Source organism: Crocuta crocuta, unplaced genomic scaffold (genome assembly GCF_008692635.1).
Source record: "Crocuta crocuta isolate KB4526 unplaced genomic scaffold, BGI_CrCroc_1.0 scaffold246, whole genome shotgun sequence".
Taxonomy (NCBI): domain Eukaryota; kingdom Metazoa; phylum Chordata; class Mammalia; order Carnivora; family Hyaenidae; genus Crocuta; species Crocuta crocuta.
The window spans coordinates 3,457,043-3,478,864 of record NW_027531902.1 but is presented as its reverse complement, the minus strand read 5'-3'; the positions used below and the strand labels follow the sequence as shown (position 1 = coordinate 3,478,864).

The 21,822-nt window shown below is 49.4% G+C and overlaps 3 protein-coding genes across 4 annotated transcripts in view; 2 read left to right on the top strand and 1 right to left on the bottom strand.

Moving 5' to 3' along the window:
* The first annotated feature begins 456 nt into the window (after nt 1-456).
* On the top strand, nt 457-11,656 carry NRBP1 (nuclear receptor binding protein 1). Of its 2 annotated transcripts, none has more exons than XM_077774092.1 (18): nt 457-850; nt 3,619-3,848; nt 4,013-4,135; nt 4,323-4,424; nt 4,820-4,909; nt 5,051-5,091; nt 5,435-5,529; nt 7,026-7,109; nt 7,295-7,353; nt 7,508-7,606; nt 9,468-9,600; nt 9,770-9,875; nt 10,024-10,074; nt 10,163-10,298; nt 10,504-10,557; nt 10,645-10,708; nt 10,963-11,018; nt 11,106-11,656. In XM_077774092.1, the coding sequence occupies exons 1-18, from the start codon at nt 679-681 to the stop codon at nt 11,208-11,210; spliced, it is 1,800 nt and encodes a 599-aa protein (XP_077630218.1). In that variant the 5' UTR covers nt 457-678; the 3' UTR covers nt 11,211-11,656. The 2 variants fall into 2 exon arrangements, with proteins under 2 accessions (XP_077630218.1, XP_077630219.1); XM_077774093.1 differs by lacking the exon at nt 457-850 and adding an exon at nt 1,017-1,102.
* An 88-nt stretch (nt 11,657-11,744) lies between these two features.
* KRTCAP3 (keratinocyte associated protein 3) lies at nt 11,745-13,359 on the top strand. The gene is made up of 7 exons (XM_077774094.1): nt 11,745-11,849; nt 11,990-12,174; nt 12,263-12,322; nt 12,487-12,693; nt 12,821-12,955; nt 13,041-13,153; nt 13,272-13,359. The coding sequence occupies exons 1-6, from the start codon at nt 11,822-11,824 to the stop codon at nt 13,146-13,148; spliced, it is 723 nt and encodes a 240-aa protein (XP_077630220.1). The 5' UTR covers nt 11,745-11,821; the 3' UTR covers nt 13,149-13,153; nt 13,272-13,359.
* An 84-nt stretch (nt 13,360-13,443) lies between these two features.
* The window catches only part of IFT172 (intraflagellar transport 172), a 33,273-nt gene continuing 24,894 nt past the window's right edge, over nt 13,444-21,822 (bottom strand). Inside the window, exons 31-48 of the mRNA XM_077774091.1 lie at nt 21,262-21,355; nt 21,084-21,148; nt 20,708-20,888; nt 20,367-20,476; nt 20,120-20,249; nt 17,953-18,051; nt 17,680-17,789; nt 17,476-17,539; nt 17,267-17,353; nt 16,858-16,974; nt 16,529-16,639; nt 16,221-16,340; nt 15,333-15,428; nt 15,059-15,118; nt 14,876-14,974; nt 14,393-14,546; nt 13,791-13,882; nt 13,444-13,581 (exon numbers count right to left, since the gene is read on the bottom strand). Of these exons, the coding sequence (XP_077630217.1) occupies nt 13,492-13,581; nt 13,791-13,882; nt 14,393-14,546; nt 14,876-14,974; nt 15,059-15,118; nt 15,333-15,428; nt 16,221-16,340; nt 16,529-16,639; nt 16,858-16,974; nt 17,267-17,353; nt 17,476-17,539; nt 17,680-17,789; nt 17,953-18,051; nt 20,120-20,249; nt 20,367-20,476; nt 20,708-20,888; nt 21,084-21,148; nt 21,262-21,355 (1,879 nt within the window). The 3' untranslated portion in view covers nt 13,444-13,491. The remainder of the gene's footprint in view (nt 13,582-13,790; nt 13,883-14,392; nt 14,547-14,875; nt 14,975-15,058; nt 15,119-15,332; nt 15,429-16,220; nt 16,341-16,528; nt 16,640-16,857; nt 16,975-17,266; nt 17,354-17,475; nt 17,540-17,679; nt 17,790-17,952; nt 18,052-20,119; nt 20,250-20,366; nt 20,477-20,707; nt 20,889-21,083; nt 21,149-21,261; nt 21,356-21,822) is intronic.

The following is a 21,822-nucleotide window of genomic DNA, read 5'->3' as shown; positions in this document are numbered from 1 at the left end:
CAATGGGTTCACCCAGAATCTATCCTCTTTTCTTTCCACTTCCTTGAAGTCAACCCAAATTCTTTCCAAACATCTTTTCAAGGAAGTCTTTGACAAATCTTACTGTTTGGATGCTACATCTGGCCCCCATCAACTTTTGGTGAATAGTTTAATGCCTCTGTTTCAGTTTTTTGCATTTGTCAACTAGCGTTGAATGGTAATTTCAATTTCTTAGGATCAAACGAGTTATCTGTGAAAATCTCTTGCAAAGTTTGGGCAAATATCTGTGCTATGCAATCACGAAGCGTTAACTATTCATTTTTAGAATGTGTTCAGGGAATTTTTTACGCTTTTTGAAGAACTGGCGTCCTGCGCAGTCTCACCCCCACATAATGAAAGTGGGTGGGCGCTCCTCTCAGATTGAGACTACGTCTCTCGCTCCTTTTGTCTCTTAGTCGGACTAGAACTGTCATGGCGCCTTCAAGAAGAGAGGGAAGGCCGGCCTTTCGCCTAGCAGAATCATCGGAGGCACCTGGACTGGACGAGGGGTGGACATAGAGACCAGCCCCAGTTGAGACAGAACACCCAAAGCCTCCAAGAGGTCTCCGCCGGACAGGCTCAAGAAGAGGAGACCGTGTCCAAGACTGCCTGCGAGCGACCGTCTTCGCAGGGCACCGCCCATCGTGACAGCCTCATCCAATGGAAACCCAACGGCAGTGCGGCACCGCCCATCTGTTGGTCTGGACGCCGCGAGGGCGGGGCCCACAGTTCGGTTGCGCTGCGGAGCGCAGCTGTGAGGGAGTCTCTCTGGTCCGCGGCCCCGAACCCGAGCTGGAGCTGAAGCGCAGGCTGCGGGGAGCGAAGTCGGGAGGTGAGCACCGAGGGGAGTGAGCGGGAGGGAGGGGTTCGACGAGACGGCGGAAGGGTCGGCCTCCGCGGCCCAGGGCGCTGGGACCCCGGCAGGNCCCCTGACGGCGCCGCAGGGCTGGCCTTTGATGAGGTGGCCGCCGCTGGCTCCCGGGCTTGCGGGACTGCCCCTGCTCCCTTGCAGACGGCGGGCTGGGCGACCTGTTGGAGCGTGAAGCCATCCACTGCGCTTCTTGACGTCTGACCAGACCGTCCTGTAGGTCCCAGAGGCCCTCTGGTCTGATCCGGGTGTGGGCAGCCCAGAGGCCTGTGGCCCGAGAGCTGCTGCTGAGGAAGTTGAAATGCAGAGGGGCTGCAGTCCAGTAAATGAAAGTCTCCGAGAAAAACTTTGCGCGACGATCTACCCAAGTTGCTCTGAAGCGAACACAGTATACTTCTCGGGGTGGCTGGAGGTGGCGAGGAGATTTTCTTTTAGGGGCAGTAAATGGCCTTTTTCCATATGTGATCTCTTAAACCTCTGAACGACTCTGAGACAAAACTCGCAGCGTTTCAAAGATTCTTCATCAGTAAGGGAAGTGATTGGGAGATCTTGGGCATTATCTTCATTTTGCCTGCTGGGGAAAGATTGGGGAGGGAGAAGACCAGCACATTCCAGGGACATGCCTATGACTGGTAAAGGTTTGGCTTTTCTGGTGGTGTTCTACTCTCTGTGCCCTGGGTCTAGAAATTTCCTTAGAGCCCATTGGCTCTACAGGTTTTATTTCCCATTATAATCTAGCTGGAAATTATACTTAGCTGTTCAGATTCAAGATGCATTCTAGAAATATAGCTGCGCTAGAGAGTTATCCATATGAACTTTGTTACCATTTTCTTAGCTACTTTTCAGGGGAACAAAAAGGGAAATGATCTCTAACTTGTTTTTCTTAGATTACTAAGACTTACAGATAGTAGCTTTCTTGGCTGGTTGAATAAAATCTATGATAGGCAGGACCTAGAAAATAACAGGGAAGGGAGTACCTGAGTGGTTCAGTTGGTTAAGTGTCTGAGTCTTGATTTTGGCTGAGGTTATGCATGATCTCACGGTTCGTGGGCTTGAGCCCTGACTTGGACTCCGTGCTGACAATGTGGAGCCTGCTTGGGATTCTCTCTCTCCCTCTGTCTCTGCCCTTCCCCTGCTTGTGCTTTCTCTTTCTCTCTCAAAATAAACAGACATTAAAAAAAACTGACAGGAAAGAATATCTTGCCAGATTTTTCTGTAGTGCTTTGTTGTCCTCTGGTATTTACTAGAATGTCATCTAATAAGAATCTCCTGATTCGGGCAGAGATGGGCAGAAGTGGGTATCCAGGAGTTCTAAAATAAGGGCTTTTCAAAAGATAAGTGTTGATCAAAGGCTTCTGTATTCTCAACTGACTTAGAGGAGCAGATGTACTTTCCAGGATGTCACTTGTATCCTGGAGCACCCCCTTGAGCCCAGCATACAGGTTTTAACGCCTTCACAGCCTTTGTTTCTAGACATACGGCTTAACATTCAGTGGCGGTTGTCACTGACTGGACATGTTAGTGACATTTAGCTTTTGAGAATTTTTTCTTCCAATAGTAGTGTGCTTTGAAAAAAATGTTATACTGTATAGTACTTTTTTCTGTAACGGCTGTATCTTGAGTTATTTGTACTTGAGAGAAAGTCTCCATCAGATCTAGTATCTGAGAGGGTGGAGCCTTTGAGCCATGTGAATGAAATGAAAGCTGGAAGCTTAAAGTCCTAGACCTTTTTTTAAATTTGTGGCTCCATGAATGTGGGCACTTATTTATTTTATTCACTATTGTGTCTCAAGTACCTAGCTCAGTACGTGGCCTCCATAAGTGCTTAATAAACATTTGTTGAATGAGTGAATGAAAAAAAATGTTGCTAACCAATACCCATTTGCACACTCCCATCACAGAGAAGGTGAAGTCATCAGGAATGAAGTCACTAACCACTGTCAGTCACCTGGCCCAAGGGTAGCCTCAGCATGGACTGGCAGACTTGATCTGTGTATAGAAGAGCTAGATAGTGAATACCAGAATTAGTTCTAGTGGTATAAATCAGCTGAGAGTTGCAGCTAGATAAATTGGCTCAGAGTGCTACAGGTCAAGCCTTAGGGCTAAATCAGTAGAACATTTTGGGGTCTGGAGTCATCTGTTCTGAACAGGGCCCATGTAGCTAGTTCTTGAACACAGTGGAAATAGGGGCAGATAAGGATTCAAAGGGAAGGCTACTGGGTGAGTATTGCTAAGAAGGAATGGTGTCCCTGATTTTGCTATTCATTTGGACCTTACCAAGGAGGAGGGTTTCATTGTCATAAATCTTAGGCTTGCCATTCTTGGGTGGGTCATCTTCAACCAAGATAGCTTCCCTTCTCTAGGGCGCCTGGGTGGCTCTTGTTGGGTAAGCATCCAACTCTTGATTTTGGCTCAGGTCATGATCTCACGGTTTGTGAGTTCAAGCCCCATGTCAGGATGCAAGCTGACAGTGTAGAGCCTGCTTGGGACATTCTCTCTTTCTCAAATAACTAAGCTTTAAAAAAGAAAATATTTAAAAAAAAGATAATTTCTCTAGACTAAGAGAGTAGTTAATGTTTTATTTTTCAGACAGGATTAATTTGATTTGGGATTTAAAGGAAACCTGCTTTATTTTCTTTTTATCCCCAGATGAGGTTATTAGGATGAAATCTTTATAGATCTATCCTGACCCACTCTACCTTCTCCCTCCATCTTTGCCCCAACCAATGCAGGCCTGAGTGTTCGTTCCAGCATGTCGGAAGGGGAGTCCCAGACAGTAGTCAGCAGTGGCTCAGACCCCAAGGTAGAATCCTCATCCTCAGCTCCTGGCCTGACGTCAGTGTCACCTCCTGTGACCTCCACGACCTCAGCTGCTTCTCCAGAGGAAGAAGAAGAAAGTGAAGATGAGTCTGAGATCTTGGAAGAGTCACCATGTGGACGCTGGCAGAAGAGGCGAGAAGAGGTAAGGTGGTGGTAGTGTCACTCTTGGGAGAGTGAATTCTGAGAGGTGAGAAGTGGAAGGGGAAAGTCCCAGAGGGCCAGACCAAACTCTAACAGATGTGTGGAGTATTAAAATGGAGGGCTTATAAGGAAACTCTGATGATTCCTTTTCATTTGAATTCTCAGGTGAATCAACGGAACGTACCAGGTATTGACAGTGCATACCTGGCCATGGATACAGAGGAGGGTGTAGAGGTTGTGTGGAACGAGGTCCAGTTTTCTGAGCGCAAGAACTACAAGCTGCAGGAGGTAGGTAGTGCTGAAAGGATGTAGCCTCTAGGATGTGACCATGCACGTGTTAAAGCGGGATTGGTGTCGGGAAGCTGCTGAGGAGAGTAATTGGGGTTACATCATTTCTGGGGAGGGATGAGGAATGGCTTCTCAGAATTACAGTGATTTCTGAACTCTGTTATTCCACTGTCTCCCCTGCTTTCAGGAAAAGGTCCGTGCTGTGTTTGATAATCTGATTCAGTTGGAACATCTCAACATTGTTAAGTTTCACAAGTATTGGGCTGACATTAAAGAGAACAAGGCCAGGGTAAGAACTTTTTCTTGAGCTCCCTGCAAAGAGCCTAGCTACGTTTATTGTTCTTCTTACATTTAGAAATGAAAACAAGGTAGTTTTGAAATGAAAGTGGAATTAGCTGTTGGGCAGATGAGAGTATGGCTTTGCCTACAACGTATGCCTTTTGTCTTGTTATAGATGGGGCAGAAACGAGTGAACTTTTATTTCCTTCCCATAGATCTTACTGTTCAGTAGTTTTCTTTGTCTTGTTAAACCCAAGGAAGTGGTGCTAACAACAATAGGAGGAAAACTGGAAACAATAGCCACCACCCCCACGTTTCCAAATCGAATATATATGTGGTGTCTCTGTCACTGCACAGGGGACCATTTCTACTGTAAGGTCTTATTTGAGTGCTTTGCCTCCCCAGGTCATTTTTATCACAGAATATATGTCATCTGGGAGTCTTAAGCAATTTCTGAAGAAGACCAAAAAGAACCACAAGACTATGAATGAAAAGGTATGGAGGGAGAGCAGACAAAGCTTTAGGCTGATTTGGGGGCTTTTCAAAAGATTATATTAATTATGAACCTAATCAGGGGAACTGCTTGGAAGGTTGAGAGAGGGGATTACTGCTGACCCTTTGATCAAACTGTTCCAGGCTTGGAAGCGCTGGTGCACTCAGATCCTCTCTGCCCTTAGGTAAGTAGGATCTGGTGTGTTTTCCCCCTATTTCAGATTTTAGGGCACTACTCTGCTGTTCTTTTCTGCCTCTGCCCGCTTTTTTGGGTCCTGTACTTTCAAGATTAGGCCCCTTTGGTCTTTTAAAGGGTCTATTCTAATGCCCTAACCACAATATATCTCCCACCTCTTTCTCCCAGTGCTTATCCAGCTATTTAACTCATCAGGCATAATGGAGATTCAGAGTGTGGGGATTATCTTTGTGGTGACCAGCAGGAGACCAGGCCCTTGCTCCTTTTAACCCTTGGGTTCCCCCTGCCCTTAATTTCCCAGTGGCCCCTCTAACAGCCCAGTGCCCCCACAGCTACCTGCACTCCTGTGACCCCCCCATCATCCATGGGAACCTGACCTGTGACACCATCTTCATCCAGCACAACGGACTCATCAAGATTGGCTCTGGTGAGGGGAGGGAGAGGTTCTGGGCAGGGGAGCCTCGGGAATTTGGGAACCATGGGGGTAAGATGAAAGGAGTGGGGAGAATAGGGCAAAATTCTGAGGTGTGGGCTGGTGGTAAGAGTTAGGACTTTGCTAGGGGTAATTCCCAGGGAGAGGCCAGTCAGTGAGGGGGCAGGGTCTAATCTTACACCTTTTCGGAGGGAAGTGGGTTAATTCAGAGATCTTGATAGGAGGTTGGGAAACGGCAAGAGATGGGTCTAAGATCTGACTTGAGCCCTGGGGCCAGACCCTACCAAAGGAGGTTCCAGGCTGTGCCTGCTGTGAGTGCTTCCATTTGCCGTGTATCTGTGTGCAGTGTATAACATTTCTGTGTGCCGTGTCTGTGTGCGGTTTGTGTGTCCATTTGTCTGGGGCTTGGCTGCTCCATCGCTCACAACTTTTCTCTGTTTTCCTCCCTCCCGCTTACGGGCTGCTCTGTTCCCAACAGTCTTTCATAGGATTTTTGCTAATGGTGAGAGCTCCCTGTTGCCCCACTTGGGGCTCTGTTTGTGCTCCCTCTGCTCCCCTTTGCGGCTGCCCAGTGCATGCAGTCGTGGGAGCAAGCCCTGTTGCCTACCTCCCCTGCCTACTGATGCCTGCTTGGCTTCTCCCTACCAGCCCTCCACCTGCTTGCCCTTCCGTAACTTGCTTGTAACCTGTGGATTCTGCCTGGCTGGCCGCTTATGTCCTGGATTCTTTTTCCCCTTCATCATCAGGCTGGTTCCCTGAATCATACTGTGCTCCCAGACTCTCTGTGATTTGTAGTCATTGTTTATGATCTGAGTGAGTCCAAACTGGGTCCGGCTCTGGTTCCTCGTTCAGCCCTGTGACAGCACTGTTGAGGTATAAGGGAGTAGAGCAGGAGTCCAAAATTTTGGTGGATTAAAAGTGAGACCGATTCAAGGGTATTGGTTCAACTATGAGCTGTGTTTGAGTTTCAGTCAGCAAAGGTGGGTAAGAAGGAGGTTGTTTAGTTGGTTGTATGTTAATTCTTTTTCTTCTTCTTTATCCAAGTTCCGAGATCTTTAATTGTTCCAGATTAGGAAGGACTGCCTGGGTTTTATGCTATTTGCAGGGTGGCTGAAAGAACTAGACCAACCATTTTCATGTGTTCAGGGATTAGATATTCCTGAGCTTTGGGAAAGGTGAACAGGTCACAAGCAAAAGTTTTACTTTAGCCTTCGTCGCTCCTTCACCAGCTCCCCCTGTATACTTGTTAGTTTAGTGTGGAGTGTTTGTTGGTTCAGAATTAGGGACTGTAAATGAGAAGCGGTAGACCTGAGAAAAGGGAAGTAGGTGGTATTCATGTTTAGTCTGTGGTTCGTGATGGGAAAGGGACATATTTGCGCCTTGAGGGTTAGAGACTTCAGGAGAGAATTTGGCTTTTGGGGACCTCTCTCTGGAGTGAGACTATGCTTTGTTGATGGTGGTCAGATTGTGGGTATCTCCCCTACTCCCAGTGGCTCCTGACACTATCAACAATCATGTGAAGACTTGTCGGGAAGAGCAGAAGAATCTACACTTCTTTGCACCAGAGTATGGAGGTAAGGCATCTCAGTTTCTCTGCCCTCTCCCTGTTCCCCAGGTTTCCACCTTATAACCTCAGGCACAGAGGTAATTGAATAATCCAGTCCTTCTCTGCTGGCATACAAAAAGTTCTTAAAAGGTATTTCTGCTACCCCCCTGCCCCCATCCTCTGATTCACCAGAACCTTCTCTGTTTCCCCTAGAAGTCACTAATGTGACAACAGCAGTGGACATCTACTCCTTTGGCATGTGTGCACTGGAGGTGAGGAAACCACAAGCAGTGGTGACGGAAAGGGGTCAAATTAGAAGACAGAAGGGGGAAATGGAGGGAAGACAAGAAAGGTCTTGAGGGAGTGATTCTGGAGCACTGAAATTCTGAAGTTTCTGCTTGTCTTCTCTGTTCCCCCTCACTGCAGATGGCAGTGCTGGAAATTCAGGGCAATGGAGAGTCCTCATATGTGCCACAAGAAGCTATCAGCAGTGCCATCCAGCTTCTAGAAGACCCATTACAGAGGGTAAACATCTTCTGGATCACTCTCTCCTTAACAGACTTTGAAACATCTTTAGGTTTTTCTTCCTTTTTATTTACTGGGCATAAGCTCTTTTCTTTTCTTTTTTTTTTTCTTTTCGAGAGAAAACGAGAGAGAGAGACAGAGCGTGAGCAGGGGAGGGGCAGAGAGAGAGGGAGACACAGAATCCAAAGCAGGCTCCAGGTGCTGAGTTGTCAGCAGAGAGCCCGACGTGGGGATTGAACCCACAAACCACGAGACCATGACCTGAGCTGAAGTCCGACGCCTAGCCAACTGAGCCACCCAGGCGCCCCAAGAATATGCTCTTTTCTAAGAGCAAGAGAACAGAAAGCAGAAAGGACAGGCAAAAGCAGTGAATATTTCCCTAGGTGGTGCCTACCTTGTGTTTTGTACATACACACAGAGGTTAGGGTTTAAGATGGGTAGCACTGGGGGTAAAGGTTGTGTGGTAAAGGTTATATGTTAATTTAGGTGTGTCTACCTAGAAGTAAAGTAACTTAGTGGTTATCTCAGGTAATTGGTATATGCTCTTCAGACAACCATCTTGATATTTTAAAAAAATTTTTCTTATTTTAATGTTTTATTTCTTTCTGAGAGAGAGACAGAGAGGGAGGGAGACAGCGTGAGCAGGGGAGGGTCAGAGAGAGAGAGACACACAGAATCTGAAACAGGCTCCAGGCTCTGAGCTAGCTGTCAGCACAGAGCCTGACGCGGGGCTCGAACCCACGAACCGTGAGATCATGACCTGCGCCGAAGTTGGATGCTTAACCGACTGAGCCACCCAGGTGCCCCGACAACCATCTTGATATTTTTAAACAAATTGATCAGGGGCGCTGTCTCCCTCTCTCTCTGACCCTTGCCTGCTCACGCTGTGTGTGTGTGTGTCTCTCTGTCTCAGAAGCAAATTGTAAAAAACATTAAAAAATTAAAAAAAAAACACAAAAAACCCCAAACTGATCAGTTTGAACTAAATTCATTATTTTGCATTTTATATTTATATATAGTTTTAGGTAGGGAAAGTGCCCTGAAAAAACCAGCTAAGATTTAAAGGGTATAAGGTTATGGATCAGTAGATAGGGTATAGTAAGTAAAGGCTGGACAGGAAGGTCCAAACAGGAATAGTTAGTAAATCATTAGACAGTGTGACAGGAAGACTAGTGTGAAGTCCTGACGCTAGTGTTCAGCATTAGGTTGGGGCATTCAAGTAACAGTTTAGGTATCTAACCTTGCTGGCCTTCACGTTTCTAAGTAGGAAAAGCAGGTTGATTGTCATGGGACCTAGGGGAGGTGGGATGGGGTGGGGTGAGCCTTGCGGAAAGCCAGTGAACTTAATAGATGATTATAGGGGACAAAGGAAATTGTAGGGCTGGGAAATAAAGGAATTTAATAAGTGATTAATGAATTTAATAAGTGATTGTAGGAGACAAAAGAAATTGTAGGGCTGGGAAGTAAAAAGATGGTGAGTATCGTTGGTCACAACAGATAGGATTGGAAACAGAAGGTTTGGTGAGAGTTGAAGAGGAGTGAGTGGGCAGTGTGTGGGCTAATAGAGAAGTAGGAAATAAGGAAAAAGAATTCGTTAAGTTTGAATAGTAAGGGAAAGAGGAAGCTTGTGGTTGGAGAACAGAAAGATAATTAAAACCAGAAAGACAGTGAACAATAGCTTTCATGTTAATACCTTAGAATTTTCAGAGCCCTTTCAGATACATTTAATAGTCTGCTTCCTCAGTCTGTGCAGACCACCTAGTATGTACAAAGTCTGTGCTAAGTATAGTGAGGGAGATAAAGATGAACACAGTGGGCTGGTTGCCAGATGTCTGTTCTACTTCCTTGTTCCTTTTTCTAGGAGTTCATTCAAAAGTGCCTGCATTCTGAGCCTGCTCGCAGACCAACAGCCAGAGAACTTCTGTTCCACCCAGCACTGTTTGAAGTGCCCTCACTCAAACTCCTTGCTGCCCACTGCATTGTGGGTCACCAACGTGAGTCCCCTTGGCCCTGCTAGGAATTTTCTTCCCATCTGGAGCCTTAATAACTATCACTAGCACGCTCTTTTCTCTTCCCTTTCCAAAGGAATTTTTTACCCTCCCAGGACCCCTGACATTAATCTGACTATCCCTCTATAACTTCCCATTTCATTATGCCTTCCAGACATGATCCCAGAGAATGCTCTGGAGGAGATCACAAAAAACATGGATACCAGTGCTGTACTGGCTGAAATCCCTGCAGGACCAGGAAGAGAACCAGTTCAGACTTTGTGAGTAACTAACCGAGAGGGTCTGAAAGGGACAGATTGGTCACTGCCACCCTGAGGGTTCTGTTAACTGTCCATTCTTTGGTAATTGTTGAAACTGCTGTTTTCTTATTTCCTTCCTTTCACCTGCTTTCTCTCTTTGCTCCTGCAGGTACTCTCAGTCACCAGCTCTGGAATTGGATAAATTCCTCGAAGATGTCAGGTGAGAGGAAAGGCTTGCTTGAGGAAGCCTGGGTGGGTGTCCTGAGCCATTCACAGAGCCCATGTGACCTGTCTTGATCTCCCTCCAGGAATGGGATCTACCCCCTGACAGCCTTTGGGCTACCTCGGCCCCAGCAGCCACAGCAGGAGGAGGTGACATCACCTGTTGTGCCCCCCTCTGTCAAGACTCCAACACCTGAACCAGCTGAGGTGGAGACCCGCAAGGTGGGGCTTGCTTTGTGGGTGTGGAGGTCTCTGTGGTCGTGGTGGAAGGGAGAGAGGACGTGTTAAATACGGCTTTGTCCTTTAGAGAAAAGACTGTTTCTGCTTTCTAGCAAGCTTGTCCTGTGGACTGGAAAGCCTTCCAGCTGTTGGGGGTTTTCATTGACTGGTGTCTGCTGTAGTGACCCTGTCTGTGCCCTCTCCCTAGGTGGTGCTGATGCAGTGCAACATCGAGTCAGTGGAGGAGGGAGTCAAACACCATGTAAGGCTCAGGGCCAGGGCTGCAGAGGGCTGGGCGGACGGGGGGTGGAGAAGAGGTGCTTCATATTTTGACTGTCTTGTTCTCCAGCTGACGCTTCTTCTGAAGCTGGAGGACAAACTCAACCGGCACCTGAGCTGTGACCTGATGCCAAGTGAGTGTCTCCTTTCCCTCGGAGGATGAGTCTTTGAGCCTCATCTGTGAGAGGCATTCGCAGGGGTGGGGAAGGTTACCAGGCAGGAGCACATTTGATGTGTGGAACGGGTGTCTTAAACAGCTCCTAAAACTGGAGCATGGGTCCTACAGCTTTGCTTGTGGTGCTCTCTGCCAGCCGGGGGTAACCCCGTTGGAAGGGCTCTGGGCCCCTTGCTCCCACACGGTGCTCACCCTCTCCCGTTTCTCTGTCAGATGAGAACATCCCTGAGTTGGCAGCGGAGCTGGTGCAGCTGGGCTTCATTAGCGAGGTGAGCTTTCTGCCTTCGGCCGCCCTGGCTGCCTCCAATCTCCTCTCCTCTCCTCTCGCCCCGTCTCACCGAGCTCTTCTCCCCCAGGCTGACCAGAGCCGACTGACTTCTCTGCTAGAGGAGACCCTGAACAAGTTCAATTTTGCCAGGAACAGCACCCTCAACTCAGCCGCTGTCACCGTCTCCTCTTAGAGCTCACTCGGGCCAGGCCCCTAATCAGAGCTGTGGCCGTCGCTAGATGTGCAACAGCCTTCCTGCCCCTTCCCCCCAGTCAGTATTACCCTGTGAAGCCCCTTCTCTCCTTTATTATTCAGGAGGGCTTTGGGGCTCCCTGGTTCTGAGCATCACCCTCCCTCTTCCCCCCTCTTCCTCCCCTCTGCACTTTGTTTACTTGTTTTGCACAGACGTGGGCCTGGGCCTTCTCAGCAGCCGCCTTCTAGTTGGGGGCTAGTAGCTGATCTGCCGGCTCCCGCCCAGCCTGTGTGGAAGGAGGCCCACGGGCGCTGGGGGAGCTGAATTCTACAATCCCGCTGGGGCGGACGGGGCGGGAGAGAAGGGTGGTGCTGCAGTGGTGGCCCTGGGGGGCCATTCGATTCGCCTCAGTTGCTGCTGTAATAAAAGTCTACTTTTTGCTACAAGCGTCATGTGTGTGTGCGCCTTCCCCGCTAGGGGGCGCGAGCTCGGAGCCCCGCCCGGGGCGTGGGGTTGGGCCTACAGGTGGCAGGCGGGCGGAACTGGCCGGGGAGCGAGGGAGGGGCCGGGGCCAGGTAGAGCTGCCCTGCGGCGGGGCGGGGAGGGCTGGGATGAGGTGCTGCCGCCTCTGCAGATTCGGTAACTTCCGGCCCCGGTCTCGGTGCCCTGCGTCCGCCGACGACCCACCCTTCGGCCCCTCGTTCCCTGGGGGGGCGGCCACGAGGGGCCCTCCGGTTCCTTTCCCGGCTCAGGCCTGCCCCCTCCCCCGTGCTTTGCAGACGCGGCCCGCGGCCCCCGGCGGCTTATGCGCGTGGGCCTCGCGCTGATCCTGGTGGGCCACGTGAACCTGCTCCTGGGGGCCGTGCTGCACGGCACCGTCCTGCGACACGTGGCCAATCCCCGCGGCGCAGTCACCCCGGAGTACACCACGGCCAATGTCATCTCCGTGGGCTCGGGGCTGCTGGTGAGCGCGGCGGGGGGGGCGGGGCCGCGGGCGTGAGGGAGGGTGCGGGGCGGAGAGAGGCGCGGGCCTCAGGCATTGTGTCTTCCAGAGTGTTTCCGTGGGACTTGTGGCCCTCTTGGCATCCAGGAACCTTCTGCGCCCAGGACTGGTGAGGGGATTTTTGGAGCTTTAATGAGGTCTTGAGTCAGGGAAATGATTGGCCCCAACTCAGCTTCACCTTCAGTTGGGAGGAGGAGCCTCAAATAGAGAAACCGAGGTGTCTGAGCAGCGGGAGAGTCGCAGCTACTCACCCTGATCTTCTGCCCCCGCCAGCACTGGGCTCTCCTGGCGCTAGCTCTGGCGAACCTGCTCTTATCTGCTGCCTGCTCCCTGGGCGTCCTCCTTGCTGTGTCACTTACTGTGGCCAACGGTGGCCGACGTCTTATTGCTGACTGCCATCCAGGACTGCTGGATCCTTTGCTACCGATGGACCAGGGGCCTGGACGCACCGACTGCCCCTTTGACCCCACAAGAATCTATGTGAGTGCGTGCTTTTTTGCAGGCTTTTTTGCAGTCTACAGGGCCTTGGTCCTGCCTTTTCAACCACCCCTACTTGCCTCCTGCCCTGCTCCCTCTCAGTGCCTCACACTCCCTCTTCACCTTTTAGGACACAGCCTTGGCTCTCTGGATCCCTTCTTTAGTCATGTCTGCTGGAGAGGCCGCTCTATCTGGTTACTGCTGTGTGGCTGCACTCACCTTACGTGGGGTCGGGCCCTGCAGGAAGGAAGGGCTTCAGGAGCAGGTAAGGAAGATGAACAGGAAGGGCTCATTCAAAACAGACTGCCTGTAATTCAGGGCAGGAGTACTAATTCCATCCTCCCCTGTAGCTGGAGGAACTGACAGAGTTTGAACTTCCTAAGTGTAAAAGACAGGAAAATGAGCAGCTACTGGATCAAAATCAAGAAATCCAGTCATCACACAAAAGCTGGGTCTAGGACAGGTAATCTGTGGACTGTGGCCTGGGGAGGGGGAGAGGCAGGGAACCACTCTTAGAACTGGGTCAAGTTCTTTGCCAGGCTGCTTGCCCTCTGACCCAGGTTCTCCCTTCTGTGGAACAGGTGTGGATCCAGAGGCTCAGTACACAAGGTTTTCCACTGACCCCCAGGATCACATAAACAGTTATAATAAAATAACTCTTTTCTTCTACTTGATTTTGATTCCTCTTGGGGGTTAAAGGTCTCTGGGCTGATACTGGGGATGACCTTGATCGAAGAACACAGTGGTCTGGACTCTGTTATCTACAAGACTTTAATGAGGGAGAGAACCCAGTTCTAACAGTTACTGAAAGGAAAAGCTGGTGCTGGGTAGCCCTCCACACCACTGACTAATGAATTTCAGCACATCCTGGCACACTGGGCTGTGGGAGGTCTGTGGACAAACAGAAAAACGGGAGGAACTCATTAGTGCTAAGGAAAAGCATTCCTTCTATTAAGAAAATCAACCCTATCTTAGTAAGGGAAGCAGTGTTCAGGGCCTGCACCTGCCCTGCTGACATTCCCATCCACCCTTCTAGTGGTTTCTTATTTTCCTTCAGTGCTGTTAGCCCTGCCCTGACCCTTCAAGTCTCCCTCTCTAACCTTGATCGCCATAAGGAACTTATTCCAGTTGTCCTTGTTAGCTGCCTTCCCTGGCCGCTTAAATTCAATTTTGTTCCTCAGAATGGGGTATCCTGTAGGAGAAGAAAAAAAGATGAACTGGCATTTGAGGGAGAAAACAAAGAACAATTTAGGAGCAGGAAGTAGAATGTTCGGAACACCTGAGCAGCTCAACTGGTTGAGCACCCGACTCTTGATTTTGGTTCAGGTCATGATTCCAGGGTCATGGGTTGAGCCCCGTGTCAGGCTCCATGCTGACCATGGAGCCTGTATAAGATTCTCTGTCTCCCTCTCCCTCTGCTCTTCTCCCCTGCTCATACTCTCTCTCAAAAAAAAAAAAAAGTTCTTCTGCCACATTTACTGAATCAGAGTAAAATACTTAAAAAATTTTTTTTAAATGGTTATGTTTTGAGAGACAAAGCACGAGCAGGGGAGGGGCAGAGAGAGAGAGGGAGACACAGAATCTGAAGCAGGCTCCAGACTCTGAGCTGTCAGCACAGAGCCCGAAGAATACTCTCTTGAACCTGCTGTTTGCCCCTCCTTTCCACCCACCACAGAACGCTGGGTGCTATAGGGTGCTGTACCTGTAATGAGGCAGGGCAGTGCCCGAACTCCAGTGCTCGCCGCCAGCAGGGAAGCCTCATAGGCACCGCGCTCATCCCGAGGCAGAACCTGCTCCAGCCGCTGGTCCATTGAGACTGTGAGTACCCAGTCTCGAACCTCTTCTCTCTGAGCCTCCTAGGAAGGACAGGGGGCAGCAGCCTTCTCAGCACCAGCCTCCACAGCAGCAAGTGGAAGGCGGTGAGTGGGAAGTTTTACTAAGCTGTTGTCCCATGCATCACCTTTAACCCATACGTGATCCTTCTTGGATGGGGTTCATGGTCATCACCTTAGTTTTTTTTCTCTGCTACTACTTTCACTAAAGGAACAGTGAGGGCTGAAGCCCTTCCAAAGATGTTGCTAACTGATGGTCGTTATAAAGACTAGCAGGGCCAGAGTAACGTGTCCTCCATTCACAACGTCCTAACACCAGTGAGGCCTCCCGTTCTCCAATCTTGTATCCTTACCGGTACATGCTGCTTGGCTGGGAGTGGCACTTCAAAGGGAATGTCTGTATCTTGAAAGTCAGAGTGGTCAAGGGCATCCAGAGTCCCTTCTTCGATTGCCTGTGGCAGAGTGGGCAACCATGAGATAGACGCAGCTTGTGACAGGCCAAACCTCCCACCCTCTGGGCACAACTCTATGCTCACATCAGTCAGATCCAGAAAGCGGTTGAGGAAGATGAATGCCATGTTCTCCCAGCCAACTGCCTGCAGCAGAAAAAAGTTGCAAGTGGGAGCGAGCAGCTGGGCTCAGATGCTGCTTTTCCAGGATGCAGGGGGAGGAATTCAGGAAGTCACAGGAAAACGATATCCCCCATAACATCAGCCCCGCACTCTGCTCTACCTGAGCAGACGGGTAGTCTACCTTCTGACTTTTGATTTCCTTAATTCTTCGGCCACACCCTTCCTTGTCCCAGCTCACCTTGGCAGCAGTGCCAGCTTCATAGAAGGCCTTGTCTGCAGGTAATAGCTGGGTGTGGCGTAAGAGCGAAACAGAAAGCCTGGCAGCCACAGTTTCCTATAGAGTAAAGTCAAAACATTATGATCCTGGAATGGTAGTGACTGAGCTACCAGGCCAGTGACCTTATAATTAAGGCAGAACCAGAAAACCAATAATCCATATTAAATTGCACTGGATCTCAAGTGGTTCTGGGTCTTAGTGTTTTGTTTTTTCTTCATACACACAAGAGAACCAGGCCTAGATGATTTCTATCATTCAGGTACACACAATAAATCTACAGTACACTATCCAGAGAAAGCCAAAGGTATGTGTATATTGTAAGAGATCAATACAGAAGTTGTGGGATTTGAATGTTTAAGCATAATGAAGGTGGAGCTGTGTGGGCAGAGAGCCCCGAGAAAGTCAAGGGAGGAGTCAGGAAGAAAAGCATCTTAGCAAGGGTTAAAGACTTCTTTATGGGGCGCCTGGGTGGCTCAGTTGGTTGAGCATCCTACTTCGCTCAGGTCATGATCTCACCACTCATGGGTTCGAGCCCCACATCAGGCTCTGTGCTGACAGCTCAGAGCCTGGAGCCTGCTTTGGATTTTGTGTCTCCCTCTCTCTTTGCCCCTCTCCTGCTCACGCTCTGTCTCTTTCTGTTTCTCAATAATAAAAAAAAAAAATGCTAAAAACAAAAAAAAATAATAAAATTCTAAAAAAAAGAAAAAGAAAAAAAAAAGATTTCTTTAAACAAGAGAAGGTAGGTAAGACGTGGACCAAGCTTGAAAATCCAGAACTTGAATTCATTCAACTTCACACATGTGAAGATGTGTCTATAAGACTGAGAGCTCCCCCCTACCCCCACCTCACCAGCTGTTTGACGCTCTGGGCTGCCGAACGAGTGGCATAGTAGTGAGCAATCAGCAGCATCGTCTCAAACTCCTCATGGGCTGGAGAGTTCGCCTCACTAGACTTCACCAGGTTTTCACACTAGAGTAGGAAGAGCACAGCCTGAGTCAGGAGGTCAGGAGTGCCAGAGCCATGGGGTGGTCAGCTGATGGCCACCTGGACAAAGGTGTACACCATCTGAAGGTGAAGGTATATGTTATAAAAGAAGACAGGAGGACAGGGACAGGTGGAGTAGTTTTCTCACTCTGTTGTGGAACCGACTTCCTCACCAAGTTGAAGAGCACATCCCGAAGATCAGCCCAGTTGTGATAGGCCTCAGCACTGTTGGTCCCTGGTGAGCTCACCATGTCCATGAAGATCCTTTTGTAGATGTTGAAGTTCTAGGGAGAATGGGGAAAGGAGAGCTGAGTGAGAAGGGATAGCCAGAAGAGAAAGTGCATGTGGGGCCAAAAAGGAAAACAGGCTGTGTGTATGTGTGCGCGCGTGTGTGTGCGTGTGCGCGCGCACACGCGAGAAGACCATTCCTGAGGGAATGGGTGGTTCTGAGAAGGTAACAATTTCCTTGAGGAAACATTCACCCCAAAGAGCAGGCTGGTACCTGTGGGTTAGCAGGGGCTCCGTGCTGCACATACAGGGCTAGTGCCTGGCCATAGCCACCCTCTCGGATCAGGTGAGTCGCATACAAAGCCACATACTTGTGCAGAATCTTGTAGTTCTGTCCCGGGGATGGAGGAAAAGCACGGGGAGGTTGGGATCAGTAAGACCAGGCAATGAGGGTGGGGTGGTGACTTGAAGCTGTGGATTTGTTTAGGAGGCCAAGGCATATGCAAGCCAGGCCCAGCCAGGCCTCTGACCCCAGTTTCAAGAGTGTGGAAGACGGACTCTTTGATGCTGGTTAGGGATTTCTGTGGTTGGGCTTTGGAGGAAGTAAGAGAGATACAGCCCTGGGCCAAGTAGAGACAAGGGAAAATGTCTAGAAGAGCAGGGGATGGGAGAAAGAGCAGTACCTGCTTGGTGGCCGTTTCAATGCACTTGTCCCACTGGCCCTGCTCCACGTACAGGTCCAAAGCAGCCACCACATCCACACCCACCAGCTAGGGATCGGTGGAAAAGATAAGAGTTAAGAGGACAGAGATGACATGCGCAGGGAAAGGAGGGAGAGCATCTCTTGAGTCTCCATGCGTTCTCCCGCTTGCTAGCTCTCTGCATGTCTCACCGAGTCCACTTTGCCCTGGTTCTTGAGAAACTCTTTATAATTCTGGTCCACATAGTCTTCATACCTGTGAAGATGTGCAGAGATCTAGCGCTGCATGGTCCCGGGATGCACACCCTTCCCATGAGAACTCCCTCTCTTTACAAAAGGGAGTGAAAAGAGAACTTCCCAGAAGGGGTCAGACCCGAGAAGGGGTCAGAAGCTTACCGGGGATCTAACTCCTTGGCCACACGCTTGGCCTTGTTCCACTCCTCACCCTCAATGAAAGCATCGATCGCTTCCTTGACTAAGTCCAGGTTCAGATAGAGCTCTGCAGCCTGCACAGTGGGAAAATGGGGCTTGGAGACCATCTTTCCCTCCCGTTTCCGCAGAACTGCATGTCACACCCTCCAGGAGCCCACCTCCACACCCCTCTGGGTGTAGCTGGTACTGTTCCCACCCCTCTCTGTGGAATCTCTTTGGTCCCAGCACTCTACTTACTGCGCTGTGCTTTCTGATTCCAATCAGCTGGGGTCCCACAGCCCGAACTACTTCCAGACTGCGCTGGGGAGGCAGAAACTTGATGGCGAGTTCAGCTGCCTGAGGGGTTGAACAGAAGATGACAATGGGTAGGGGAGACCAATACCGCTGGGCATCCTCAGCCTGATCTGTTTATTCCTTTCAGTTGTAGACGGTCCCTCCTGTACTTTCCTTCACCTTCTACCCTCCTGGGCAAAGCCTGCCTCACGGTCCTTTAGAGCCTTTAAATAACAGTGTGTGGAGTTTGGTGAGGAATCCGAGGGATACAGGAGTGCTGATGCACAGGGGCACATGTACCCCAATGTTCACAGCAGCACTCTCAACAATAGCCAAAACATGGAAAGAGCCTAAGTGTCCATCAGCTGACGAATGGATCAAGATGTGGTTTATCTATANGGGCTGATGGGGGTGGGGGAGAGGGGAAGGGGGGTGATGGGCATGGAGGAGGGCACTTGTTGGGATGAGCACTGGGAGTTACATGGAAACTAACTTGACAATAAACTATTTAAAAAAAGAAAAGAAAAAAAAAACCAGATAGTGGACCTATCTGTTCCTCTCAGCTCCTGCTCTGTCACATACTCCCTTTGTCGTCTGAGGTCACTGCATTTGGTCCTGCCACCTCCGACAAACTGGTTTCTCAAGTTCTTTGTCACAAAATCTTGGTAAGTGCAGGTACAGAGAAAGGCGGCATTCTGCCTTTGTGCTGGGCTTTTCTAAGCCTCAGTTTCTTCACCCATAAGAGTGATGGTTGGTCCAGATTTGTATTGTCCAGCACAGAAGCCACTAGTCACATGTGGCTAGTCCCAACTTAGATGTACTATCAGCTTAAATACACATTGGTTTTTAAAGAATTAGTATGAAAGAAGGAACGTAAAATATCTCAATAAGTTGAGATAAATAAAATAAATGACATATCAACAATATATGCAATCAATAAAATATTGATTACATGTTGAAATGAGTTTAGATATATTTGGTTAGGTAAAATGTAATTATTTTCTTGTACTTCTTTTTACTTATTTGAGTGTGGCTACTAAGAAATTTTAAATTTACATGTGTGACTTAACTTTCGTGACTTGCATTATATTTCTATTGGACAGCGCTGCTCTAAGATGATCTTGGAGACACCTTCCAACCCTAAAACTCAGTAATTCTACAAATCCAGGCATTCTATAAGTTTAGTCCATTCCACTGTGATGCTAACATCCTCACCAGATTTTAATTTCCATGTACATGGGCCAGTTTTAGCTACAGTCTATGCAAGTCCTTCTGGTCTTTCCCCTACCTGTACGTGCCTCACTTTCTTCATCTGCCAAACCCTTCAAAACTTTTGAAGCTAGTTTGCAGAAGATATAGCCATGCACAGATGCCAACAAACAGTGCTCCAGAGTAAAATATAACAGGTGTTTAAAAAACACTTGCTGATTAAATCTGCTAAATTCTGCATAACCAACCATCAGTCCTTTCTACTCTCCACCCCCACCCCCCCGCCAAGTTCTAGGGGCTATTCAATTACAAGTCCTCAGAAACCAGAGGGAAATTCTGCAGGGGCATCATTACACCAATATGTTATTTAGGAAGCTGATCAATCTCACCCCACTTACAACTTCTCTGAATCTAAGATGCGTCATTTAAAACTTCACAAGTATCCCAATTTCTAAGATATTAAAATGTGATTATATATATATATGTTTTAGAGTTGATGGAACATACTGGCTTGACTTAATCTGCTAGATGCTTCTTTTCAGGAGCTGCTAGGTAGAGGAGGAGCCTCTGCTTTCTTCATGGCCTCCATCCTCCCTCACAAAACCTCCCTGACTCCTCCAGCCCAGAGATCCCACCCTTCTGTGAACCCCAACCTGCACTGCACCCTTTAAGTCTTCACTGAGATACACAATTAATGGAGCCACATTAGTCTAACTTCCCCCAATTTCCGGCCATTAGGGTTCTGCCTTAGAACCCCCCTTTTACAGCCTTCATAGCTCTAGTGTCTCATAAGCACTCAGATCTCTGCTGCTTGAATAAAAACGAAAGGCACGGGAGGAACAAGAGGGACGTCTGAGGGGGAACGCTGGGTGTGAGGGCGGCCCGGGAAGCGGAGGGCCAGGAAGGGTGTCGCAGGCCTCACCTTCAACCAGCACTTTTCCACCAGGCTGCTGCTTCCTGAGTCCCGCACCTTGAGGTAGCAGTCGACTGCACGGCTATACTCTCCAGCCTGCTCCCAGTGTCGAGCTTGTTCCACCAGCCCCTCCACACCCCTGACGAGATGAGAATACACACGATGGGGAACAGGACGGGCAGGGTGGCCTATCGTGTGCACACTGTGTGGCCCACCCTCCAGCCCTGCTGACACTTGCTGCCTCCTGCCTTCGTACCTGGCCCCCTTCTTGGTAACTTCCCGCTCATACTCTTCCTGCAGAGCCTCCAGTTGGCCTGGCATATAATCCTTGCAGATCCGTAGGGCATCGCTCCATAATCCAGCCTCCTGCTCAGATTTCCGGGTATCAGGGAAGCAGAGGCAGGCATGACAGCTTCCCACTGCCACACGGGTGCTATGGGCCACTGATCCCTGGGTCCTTGGACCTCTCTTCTCCTCATCTCCTCCTCGTCTCCTTCTGCCTCCCCACCCCAGTGCTAACTTCCTGGATCTCTCCTAGTAGCCGGGGTCAGCGTAGTACTCTCTCCTTCCCTCATGGCTCTGAATCCGGTGCCCCACCTTATAATAATTGAGGGCCAGGCCCGGTCTCTGGGCCCGAAGCAGCAGCCCTTCTGCTTTCTGAAAGTCCTTCTCCTCCAGGGCCCCCCGGGCCTGCCCCACGAGCACCTCGGCGACGCTGTCTGGATCGTGGGCCTCGGCCACACGCTGAGCTGCCTCCCAATCCTGGTTATGGACAAACCTGCTCCCAGATGAGGACACAGGAGAGGCTAAGTGTAGGACTGAGTCCTCAACAGTGGGAGGCAAACAGCCATGTCACTGAAGGGAGGATATAAGATTTACTGGTACTAGGTTCAGATGAAGGTGAAGGGGACCATGCAGGGTCCTGTGGCTGCACCCGAGAGGTCAGGATTAAGGAATTTATGGGGTAACTCACATGAGGACTGCTTCCTTGGGTTTACCAGCCCTGATGAATTCAGCTTCAGCCTCTTCAAATTTACCCTATAGGGAAAGAAGGGCAGCCATACATTATGAGAAGCAGATTGCCATCACAGGCAGCTGTGAGAGGGGAGGAGGTCAGGGTCAAAACTAAAGGAGAGGGATCACATCCATACCTCATCCTCCAGGTACATAGCGTATCGGAGATGAATCTCAGGGGTTTTGTGCTTGAGGGCTAGCCGAGAGAGTTCAAAAGCAAATTCAAAGGAGCTGAAATGGAAGGTTCAAATAAGGGCTGCCTACTTAATACTTCATTTTATAAGAGAAAAAGAGAAACAGGGCAAAAGAAAACAGAAAGGGCGAGGATGGGGGAGGAAAAAGGACAAATGAAGAAAGGGAATCTGTACGAAGGGATAGAGAAGCACAGAGAAATGTAAAGGAAGACGCGGATCAGGAGACACTTGGAAAAGCCTGTGCCTCCCAAGACCAGCTGATGTTAGAAGCAGGGGGTCGGCACGAGGCAGGGGATGTGAGTGAGCCTCACAGCACGACAGCTGCCAGGGTAGCAAGGGCTCCTCTTTCTCCCACCACCTCCTCCTGAACCACGACTACATTAGCAGAAAAATAGTCTCTCAAGAATGAGTTTGACTGCCCTCAGCAATCTGATTCGATGCAGGATTATCACTGGTTTTCCGTAACAGGTGCTTGAGAAAAGCTTTTTGCATTTAATAGAATCA

Coding starts and splice junctions, on each gene's coding strand:
- NRBP1 (XM_077774092.1), top strand. CDS start 679: ATGGAAACCCAACGGCAGTGCGGCACCGCCCATCTGTTGGTCTGGACG. Junction 9,876..10,023: donor AGAGAACCAGTTCAGACTTT/GTGAGTAACTAA, acceptor TTGCTCCTGCAG/GTACTCTCAGTCACCAGCTC. Junction 10,558..10,644: donor AGGAGGGAGTCAAACACCAT/GTAAGGCTCAGG, acceptor CTTGTTCTCCAG/CTGACGCTTCTTCTGAAGCT.
- KRTCAP3 (XM_077774094.1), top strand. CDS start 11,822: ATGAGGTGCTGCCGCCTCTGCAGATTCG. Junction 12,694..12,820: donor TTGACCCCACAAGAATCTAT/GTGAGTGCGTGC, acceptor TTCACCTTTTAG/GACACAGCCTTGGCTCTCTG. Junction 12,956..13,040: donor AGGAAGGGCTTCAGGAGCAG/GTAAGGAAGATG, acceptor CCTCCCCTGTAG/CTGGAGGAACTGACAGAGTT.